The sequence below is a fragment of the Pseudophryne corroboree genome, chromosome 1, assembly GCF_028390025.1.
Source record: "Pseudophryne corroboree isolate aPseCor3 chromosome 1, aPseCor3.hap2, whole genome shotgun sequence".
NCBI lineage: Eukaryota > Metazoa > Chordata > Amphibia > Anura > Myobatrachidae > Pseudophryne > Pseudophryne corroboree.
Window position 1 is genome coordinate 359,648,603 of NC_086444.1, and position 10,775 is coordinate 359,659,377.

Below are 10,775 nucleotides of genomic sequence, written 5' to 3' on the forward strand. Positions count from 1 at the left end.
GCCACCTCAAACTTAATATTTCAAAGACAGAGTTAATTATATTTCCACCTGCCAATAGTAGGTACCAAACTGATATCTCTATCACTGTTGAAAACTCGACTCTCTACCCTACCCCACAAGCTCGCTGCCTAGGTGTCATCCTTGACTCTGATCTGTCCTTTGTTCTCCACATTCAATCTGTCTCAAGATCATGTTACATGCATCTAAAAAACATATCCAAAATACGACCATACCTTACACAAGACACTGCTAAAACTCTAATCCACGCTCTCATTATCTCCCGCATTGATTATTGCAATAGTCTCCTAACTGGTCTTCCCAAAACGAGACTCTCACCACTACAATCCATTCTGAATGCAGCGGCGAGGCTTATCTTCCTCGCTAGACGTTCATCGTCTGCAGATCCACTCTGTCAGTCCCTCCATTGGTTACCTGTACTCTACCGCATTCAATATAAAATACTTTTACTCACACACGAGGCCATTAACCAAACTACACCAACGTACATCACTTTGCTTATCTTAAAATATCTCCCAACCCGACCTCTTTGCTCTTCACAAGACCTGCGTCTCTCATCCACACTCATTAATGGCTCCCACTCACAACTGCAGGACTTTCATCGGGCTGCACCCACTCTGTGGAATGCCCTACCATGCACAATAAGACTCTCCTCTAGTCTCCAAACCTTCAAGCGTTCCCTTAAAACTCACCTCTTTAGGCAAGCATATCAAATTCCAGAACTGCCTACATAACTTTCATAAACCTTCCTATCAAATTGCATCCACTCTGTACAGTCCACACATATCCTCACATGTCTTCTCATTCTTCACTTTCCCTTCCTCTCAAATCCGGTTCATCATTGCTGTACGACCATATCATACAGCCAACCAAGAACCTTTGCAATCTGGCGAACAACTATGCAATAGATAGCACCTTTCCTTGTGTATCCATGCCTATTTCCCTATAGATTGTAAGCTTGCAAGCAGGGCCTTCCTACCTCTATGACTGTTTATTACCCAGTTTGTTATATCATTGTTATTTTCAATTGTAAAGCGCAACGGAATTTGCTGCGCTATATAAGAAACTGTTAATAAATAAATAAATAAATAATAATAATAATAATAATAAACTGCCAGGATTTCGTACCCAACCCCTTTAAACTCTGCATGTAGTGTTGATTCTGAGCTGCACATTGGGCTTAATGCAGCATGGAACACTGCTGCGGCAGCGTTCGCAAGCTGATGCCCTGTGAAGTCTGCGCACGTGCAGAAGCCGCACTACACGTGCAAATACTCTTAGATGCTACGACATCTCCTATCTGCGAACGCCTCCACGTTCACGGGGTGGGAGGGGCGTTGTATCGCCGTTGGAGGGTTGGGGTCCAGACAAAGCAGGTGTATTCAGACCATTTGTAGGGCGGGCCATGGCAGCTGCGTGATGTCACGCGCAGCCGCTGCAACCCGAAACACAGCTCAGCTGCATAGGCAGAGGGCTACCCTAAACATGGGAAAGCATCGCCGCTGGGCTGGTTCCAGCATGCGGGGCGGACTTGCCCTGTGCTGGGCGTCCCCCCGCATGTCAGGGTAATGGATCATAGATGTGTGATTTTTCACACTTCTACGATTTTTGCTGAATTAGGCCCATAATCCGCAAACAATGCTGATGATCATATAATTGAGCACAAATGCCTGAAATCTTTTATGGCGCATTATACAGATGGTGGAGAGACTGCATAGGTCAGAACAGTTATGGGCTTCCTGGGTGGTGACTCGGAGGTGGCTGGACGGTGAGTGGGAGATGGCTGGGGGTGACTGGGAGATGCCTGGGGGGTGACTGGAAGGTGGCTGGAAGTGATGCAAACCTTGTCCGTCTCTTGGGCATGTCATGGGAGGGTTGTGGGCAGGTCAGTGAAAGTGGCCACAAGCAAAGGAGGCCATGGTCAGATGGAGACACTGCACCTGCCATAGGGGTGTTGCAGGTAGCGATGGTGCGAGTAATGTTGGTGAAGAACCACCGGTGGTATGTCTCAGTCCTTGCACATAGAGACACATGCATATACACAAGGGAAGGGCTAATACTAGCTGTGGTCGGAGACCCGTCGCACATGATTCAGTGCTAGTCACCATATACTGTAAATGTACAGGGGTTAATGTGTTTTAGACTATATTGTGGAGAGGGAGCCTGAACTGCACATCCTGGCTTCCTATAATGGGATGTGCTACCTTGCTGGGACTTAGTACCACAATATCTGTCCTCACAACTGCAAAAAAAACATTGGAGTAGGAGTATAGCAGGCATGGCCAACCTGTGGCTCTCCAGCTGTTGTAAAACTACAAGTCCCATCATGCTTTGCCACAGTTTTGCTATGAGGGAATGCTAAAACTGTGACAGGGCATGCTGGGATGTGTAGTTTCACAACATCTGGAGAGCCACAGGTTGGCCAGGCCTGGAGTATAGCATTTACCTGTCTCCTCTTCGTCTTCCTCGGCAGCTGAGACGTTCCATTACATTACAGCTGCGGCCACCGAGGAGCTTCACTCACTGCAGTGTGAAGTCTCGCGAGATTTCACATTATCTCACGAGACTTCACACTGCTGTAAGTGAAGCTCCTCGGCAGCCGCATAAGTAAAGGAACATCTCAGCTGCTGAGGAGGACGGAGAGGAGACAGGTAAATGCTGTACTTCTACTTCAATGTTTTTTTTGCAGTTGTGAGGACAGTGTGTGGGGGCTCCACAAATTTGTTGCCCAGGGGACCCCATAGACCTTAATCCGGCCCTATTGGCCAGTATATGAGCCTGCCCACCTACTTCACACGGTGACCTCGTTGGACAGATCCATAACACTATAGGGGTCCACCTCTGGGGATCACAGCACCCCCAAACTACCCCAGCCATACTACCCCAGGGCATCACACAGAAAAGGGATAGAAGTGAGTGATCAGTGTTAGGCAAATGAAAGAGGCTGCTGAGTGTTAAAGAAAAAACAACTAGGACAGCAGTAATGTGTCAGAGTGTTAGAAAGTGAGGTTAGCTGATCAGTGTTACAAGTGTAAAAGACAGGAACGTGCAGTCAGGGGAGGCAGTGCCTCACCTGTCATGCTCCCTGTCATACTCAGAGTTCTCATTATAAAAATGATTGGGAGAACACACAGAAGATATTTATAATTACAATATAAGCATCTTCTTTGTATTAATGCAATCATCTTTATAGATAAAACCTACCAGAGTTGAAGGGATCCTGGAACTGCAGGGAGAGATAGAGATGAGGCAGCAGCAGCTCAGCCTCATTTCTCACACTGTCGGATGCTGCCGCTACAGATGAGCGGGGCTACACAGCGGCCAATCAGACCGCATGGAACAGAGAAATGGGAGGCATGCCTCACAGTGGGGGCATGTGTGAGCTCTGATGGACAGCTCAGATCGGTCATGTGACCAATCCGGGAAGTGAAGGCAGACACCAGAGCTGAGCAGCATGGCAGGTGAGGAGGGAAATGGGGACCCGCAGTGCCAGCAGCAACCACCCGTGCACAGTGACTGGGATGAGCAGCTGCCAGAACATGGACTCTGTGTGTAACATTTGTAGTGAGTGTGGGGACAGGACTGTGTGTGTGTAATCTGTAGTGAGTGTTGGGACAGGACTGTGTGTGTGTGTGTGTGTGTGTGTGTGTGTGTGTGTGTGTGTGTGTGTGTGTGTGTGTAATCTGCAGTGAGTGTGGGGACAGGACTGTGTGTGTATGTGTCTGTGAGTGTGTAATCTGTAGTGAGCATGGGTACAGGACAGTGTGTGTGTGTGTGTGTGTGTGTGTGTGTGTGTGTGTGTGTGTGTGTGTGTGTGTGTGTGCGCACCTCACTGCACCAGTTTACTCACAACACTAGGGTAATGACTGTGACCTGGCTGTTACTGTATGTATGTTCTCCCTGTGTTTGCATGGATGTAGTGCAGGGACATAAGAGTCAAATTGTGTAGGGGGTGAGACAGGCTCCTGGCACTGAGAGGCTTCACTGCTTGTGCCTCCTCAAGCCTCTGACCTCACCGCATGCCACTGGTAAAAGATATGTAAAAAATGCTACATAAATATAAAACAAACACAAGGTGATATAGGTGTTAAAAATAAATGTAAGGTGGTGATGCCCCAAAGTGGTACAGCCAGAGTAATCCAGGGAGCTCCATGACCAAAAAGTTCACCCCCAAACTGACTTTGTATATAATTGAAAGGATCTTACCTATGCCTTGTGTTCAGTCAGCATGTGCTGGTTCCCTGTTTAAAAGCCTGAGAGGCGATGAGTGTGGTGCTAATCCAGAAATGAGGGCCTCCCAAGCCCCCAGTTGTGTATACACACACACACACACACATAATATAGACTATATTATGGAGAGGGGGCCTGGACTGCACACCCTGGCTTCTTATAATGGGATGTGCTACCTTGCTGGGACTTAGTACTACAATATAGGAAAAAGGGTGCAGGTGCACCATACACAATGCAATTATTCTGGAGTGAGTGCAGCGGGCACTGACATTTCTGCTCGCAGTCTCCAGAGGTGGCGAGCAGAAGTGTGCAACAAGTGTCCCGTTTGGACGCCCCAAACAACACTTTTCACTTTGTGGTGGTTTTGGGTGCCTTAGAAGTAGAGATGAGCGGGTTCGGTTTCACTCGGATTTACTCGGTTCTCAAAACGGCATCTAATAAGAACCGGGTAAATCCGAGTAAAACCCGAACCTGCTCATCTCTACTTAGAAGTACTGGGCACCCAATTGTAACAACAAATGAATTGCTCTGACGGGTGCCTATTACATTGGGCGCTCAAATAAACAATTGTATCGCCCCCTGTAGGTCTGCCTGTCCCAGAATTTCAAAGTTGAAAAGTCTTATTAAAAATTCATGAAATAACAGCAAAGTAATAGATATACTTCTCAGAACATCTGTACTTTTAAAGGGCTTTAAAATGCCTTAACTAAGGGTTATAGTGTTGTGTGTTGCCCATATCACAGTAATACATGATAACTATTTGTTGACCAAGCCTTCTCAATGTACACAAAGTGTTTTTAAATGTTCTCAGGGAGAAAATGATAGAGGGTCTGGCCTTGGTGCGGTCTCTGGCCATTTTCCATTCTGATGTTCTTCTGGAGAGACTTCATGACCTCAGCGTTGCACTGATACAAGAGGTAAATACGTTCTACATAGATGTTTAGAGGGTCTGCAGTTGTTTGGTGTATTTTCTATTAGTGAGGAGAGCAGCTGCTTTGGTCATTGTAGCACAAGTACATTAAATGTTGCCGGTTCTTATTGTCCATCACTCTTCTTGGTCCATCTCGCTTTAGTTATATAATCAGTCAATATTTCATGTAATGCAGATGCTGCACTCGCACAAGCATTATCTTAATTCCCCTTTCTGGAGTAGGAGAGTCATTCCTAAAGCCCTAGAGAACTCTAGAAAATCCATTCTATAGCCGGGTACACACTGGAGCGATATCGGGATGATTTGCCTAGTGTGTATTGGTGGTTTGTGCACTCCTGCGGTCGCATGCAACGTCGACCAGATAGCCATGCTGCATGGCCTACTGGACGATTTGACATGCTATCTGGTGTATGCTAATGAAGGACAGAACTAAGGGGATCATTCCGAGTTGATCGCTAGCTGCCATTGTTCGCAGCGTAGCGATCAGGCTAAAAATCGGCATTTCTGCGCATGCATATGGGCCGCAGTGCGCACGCACAAAGTACCTTCACAAAAAACTATGCCGTTTCACACAAGGTTGAGCGACGCTTTTCAGTCGCTCTGCTGATCGTAGAGTGATTGACAGGAAGTGGGTGTTTCTGGGCGGTAACTGGCCTTTTTTCCGGGAGTGTGCTAAAAAACGCAGGTTTGCCTGGGGAAACGGGGGAGTGGCTGGCCGAACGCAGGGCGTGTTTGTGACGTCAAACCAGTAACCAAACAGTCTGAAGTGATCGCAAGGAAGGAGTAGGTTTTCAGCTACTCTGAAACTGCATGAAAAAATTGAAACACTATTCTGCTAACCTTTCGTTCGCACTTCTGCTAAGCTGAGATACACTCCCAGAGGGCGGCGGCTTAGCGTTTGCACTGCTGCTAAAAGTAGCTAGCGAGCGATCAACTCGGAATGAGGGCCTAAATACATAGTAACATAGTTTCTGAGGTTGAAAAAGACAATTTGTCCATCGAGTTCAACCTGTTAGTGATTTCCTATACTGTAATATTTTTAAGACTAATTTTAGCTGTAGTGAATGTTTAGCCATAAACTAAAATACTCCTTTGGTTATTTTATTTTATCACTACAGTGCATGATTTACATACAATAACCCTGTATATCCTTATCCATTAGGGATTTATCTAGCTCATTCTTAAAAGTAATGACCGAGTCTGCCATTACTACTCTCTCCTAGGCAAGGAGTTCCAAATAGGTATTCTCATCACTGTGAATAAACCTTTCCGTCTGTGTGTGCGAAATCTTCTCTGCCCTAACCTAAGCGGGTGTCCACATGTAGTGTGTACCAGCAAACAGGCTCCCAATTGTCAGTTGCTACCGTCTTAAGTTTATCTGTATCTTCTGCTCTTCCCATGTGAGCTGCTGCCACCTATTGGAATAAAATCACTAAGGCAGAGCATACCTTCCAACTGTCCCGATTTTGGCGGGACAGTCTCGTTTTTCACGGTCTGTTCCGCTGTCCCACCCGTGGGTCGCAGTGTCCCGCGGGTGGGGGGGCAGTTGGGAGATCCCCCCCTATCACTCGCTGCTCTGACCAGAGCAGCGGTGAATAGATGCTGTGCGCATGCGCACAGCGTCTATTCACGGCAGAGAGGGACAGGGGGCATGACCAGCAGCTCTCCCAGCGCTGTTCATGCCCCCATAATGACAAAAATGGTGGCGTGGCTTGCGATCGTGGCACATGCCGCAAGGCCGCACTTCTTTCTGTTAGGCCATGCCCCTAAAATCGGGCTGAGATAAAATTTGGGAGGTATGAGACAGAGTCTAAACGTAGGGTAACTGTTCATCGCTAAATTATCAGGCAAAACTGTGTTGTCCATCGGTGGCTCCTACCTTGGCTGCCCAGGGAGGGGGGGACGGTGTTTGTAAATATGTGCATGCATAGGGTCATAATTCCACACGTACACACATTAACAAGCATAACTGCTTCTAGGGCCGCATCAGCTGCAGCGCCTATGACAGGCCTGGCCAACCTGTGGCTCTAAAGCTGTTGTGAAACTGCAAATCCCAGCATGCCCTTGCCACAGTTTTGTTATTAGGGAATGCTAAAACTGTGACAGGGCATGCTGGGACTTGTAGTTCCACAATAGCTGGTGAGCCACAGGTTGGCCAGGCCTGCCCTAGAACCTGGTAGGGCTGCCCTATAGCAGGGGAGTGGATACAATTTGTAGTGCTCTCTAATATGGCAGTCCCCGGGGGAAGCTGCTGTCTTTCCAGCATGTGATTAGCAAGCAGCGCTTCCAATGGGTGGTGGTGGCGGGAGAATTGTCATAAACGTATATAATGACCCATTTATTGTTCTGTACAACTGATTACGGTAAATATTGTGACTTTTGATCAAAAACTTTTTGCTGTGTGTTCATTTGTCTCCTAAAATATCACGGGTTACATATGAAGGATTCCATCTCCAAAGTGGATTTATTCTTTAACATAGCATGAATTCTTTTGTTGTGTTCAGTCTGTAGTAAAAACCTTCATTTATTTACATTTTATTCCTTCATTTAGGTGAAGAACTTGCGTTCCAGTGTTTCCCGGGCAGCAATTGACTGTTTAGGAGACATGTTCATGCACCTGAAGAAGAACATGGACAACGAACTGGACAACTGTGCACGCGTACTCCTTTCCAAGGCAGGAGAATCAAATCTCTTCATGCGGGAAGATGTGGACAAGGCACTTGATGCGATGGCACAGAATGTGACGCCGGTACGGGCTCTCACCTCCCTCATAAACGGAGGGCTCAGGTAATGTTACACTGGGTAACCTTCCACTTATATGTCTACATTTACATTATTTGTTGTAAACTTATCCATTCTTTTTATATCTATACAGTATATATTATTTTTATGTTGTTGGTAATTTGTCTGCTTGGTGCTTATGTGGGTTCATGTGTTACCTGCAGCCACCTGAACACCGCAGTAAAAAAATGTACGGCACAGCACATGTGTGATCTGGTGGAGAGGACGGGACCATGGCGGAATCTGTCTGGAAAACAGGACATCACAGATAAGACTCTTCCTGCTATAATAACATTTGCAGAGGATAATTCTCAGGAAACCAGGTAAGTGGTTTGCTAATTGTTTTCTGTTCTCATTCTCTTTATCCCGTTATGTCTCTATACTCTGTATCTCGCTAGTCCTCTTGGGGACACCGGTCCATAGCGTATAGAACGTTTGCCCGTTAAATCATTTCAGGTATTTTATGATTTTACCGCCCCTACCTCCCCGTCCTGCAGGGGATTCAGGGTTCATTTTAGGTTAGGCTACCTGTTGTTTTAATTTGCCTCCTAGTAGCAATAACTGCTGCATCGGTTACATATAGCAGACAGTCTTACTGGCCTTCTGTCTTGGTAGAAACCCCCTGTAATCCCTGCCAATGTGAGATGTCTCTTTGGATGATTTCACTGCCAACTCTGGCAGTGATCATGTTGTCCTGTGCTACAAGGTTTGGCCAAGTTGGTAGAATTTTCCCCTTAGAGAGGATTCTAGAGACCTCCTCACTGGCTAAGTTAGGGTAATGCATGAGTCGTGTGTTGGTCCATTCCAGAAGAGAGTCTCATTCTAAGTGTTCCTCTCAAGCAGTGGGTGAGGCAGCAGAGGAGTCATTGGTATGATAAGGATGCTTCATACAGGCAGATCATCGGGTACTACCCATACAGCGAGGCGTCACTGGAGACTGACGGTGCTGTTTACTAGAAGGAAAGAGCACATACTTTCCTGTCCTCCTTACCCACATATACAGGAATTGCTCTGCTAGGTGTGGCCCAAACCCAGACACCTTACATTTCAAAATAAATGCCAGTTGCAGATTATGTTGTAATGCAATAAGCTGTGAGTTGCAGGCAGCCACAAGATTTCCGCCATTCAGACACTGGAATTAAAGCATCTGTAATTTTAAAGACAGAATAGAACATTTCAATAACTTGATCAGACCGCACATTGGTCTGTCTCCAAGAACATGTAGGTTGCCCATCTGGGGGTACAGTGACAATACCCTCAACAGGGAGAATCCTTTTGTTTTATTGAATTGGACAATTGTGACGGCAGAAGACAATCTTAAGGATTGGGGGATTGTCCTCTTTCACTGCCGGTTCCAGGTTCTGTGGTCCCAGAGGAAGTAAAGGCTCTGATATATGTTCTAGTATTAAGAGCGGTGCTAAATGGTCTAGTTTAGGGTCACTTTCTGTCGCAGGTGAAACCTATGTGGATGTACACAGCCCTGCACTGGGGTTTTTATCCCTTCATTTCTCTCTGTTCTGTGGGGGTTGGTTAGAAGGAGAACAGAGGTTCCCACTGGATAAGGAGGTATAAGATGGAGAAACGTAGAGACATTAAATTATTTAATGTGCCAATGGTCTAAAAAAGCCTCTATACCCCATGGCCCAGTGTCAGTTAAGGAATTCAGATATAGGGCCTGGCATGCACTCACATGTTTGCGGGGGAGAAGGGCCTGGCATGCGTTGTGGGCTTGCCCTGTGCTGGGCGCCCCCCCCCCCCCCCCTCGCATGCCAGTGTAATGGGTTGTAGATGTGTGATTTTACGCATATCTACAACCCATGCTGAATTAGGCCCATCGAGTTTAAATATAAGTATAAAAGATGTGGTTTCCCCCGCATCCCCCGCCACTCAGTAACACAGTAACCACAGTTTCTGTCTTTTGCACATACTCATTCTAACTGAGCCATTCATTCTGGCTGCTCATTCATGACACACTGTCATCCCGATGTCTAATGTGTAGGGAACATTGGGCACAGGCAATGCTGGGAATGGGACACTCAGAGATGTTATAGTGTAGTTATAATTATCCGATCTGCCTTATTTATCCTAATGTAATGTTCCCACAAATGTGTTTTTATTGCAGATTCTATGGCTGAAAGATGCTTCACTATCTGATGTCCCATCCGGACTGAAAAAATTCTGGAGAAATATGTCCCAAGCAAGGATTTGCCTTATATAAAGGAAATAATTAGACATATCCAAGTCAAGGCAAGATAAAGTGGTCCTCTGTAGTGACTTACAGAAAGAGACTTGCGTGCTTGATTGAAATACATGTGTGTAGAAAAGTCTGTGCACACAGGCGCTAATGTCTTTCCATCGCTCCTCTGCTGTGTTTTTGTCTGATAATTTGAGGATAGAAAGAATCTTAGAATGAAATCACTGATCTTTATAGAGACGCTGGTGAATTTCTGTGTGTGATTCCGTGCTTTCTCCATTTGGCAGTCAGCACTTAAACAGAGAAGACAAGAAAATTATTAATGCGCCCTGATTAGTGTGAATGTGAAAATACAACCAATATCTAGAACTTATAATGCATTGCACTGAGCTACAGTATACATCCTTACAGCCCACCCGTGAACACATACTCTGTAATCAGTGGTGTAAGTTCACCCCAGTCGCCCGTAGGCATGATAAATGTTGGTGCCCCACTACATATATACACACACACCATACGTAGCTATCCGGCATTCAGGGTAAACAGTAGCTCAGATGCTTTTCCCAATAGTAATATAGATACACAAGGAAAGTGAACGCATTCCAAGTCAGTCATCAATAT

The 10,775-nt window shown here is 46.1% G+C and overlaps 1 protein-coding gene across 4 annotated transcripts in view; it reads left to right on the forward strand.

Annotated features, from left to right (window-relative positions):
- Positions 1 to 10,394, forward strand: part of LOC135069295 (TOG array regulator of axonemal microtubules protein 1-like) — a 37,014-nt gene extending 26,620 nt beyond the window's left edge. For 2 of the 4 annotated variants that reach the window (XM_063964680.1, XM_063964671.1), the window contains exons 2-5: positions 5,060 to 5,165; positions 7,731 to 7,966; positions 8,125 to 8,283; positions 10,083 to 10,394. In XM_063964680.1, coding sequence (XP_063820750.1) covers positions 5,067 to 5,165; positions 7,731 to 7,966; positions 8,125 to 8,283; positions 10,083 to 10,095 — 507 coding nt within the window. In that variant the 5' untranslated portion in view covers positions 5,060 to 5,066 and the 3' untranslated portion in view covers positions 10,096 to 10,394. Of the gene's footprint in view, positions 1 to 2,584; positions 2,670 to 3,401; positions 3,480 to 5,059; positions 5,166 to 7,730; positions 7,967 to 8,124; positions 8,284 to 10,082 lie in introns of those variants that run through there. The other 2 variants (XM_063964691.1, XM_063964701.1) reach the window with 2 other exon arrangements.
- Positions 10,395 to 10,775: the final 381 nt, after the last annotated feature.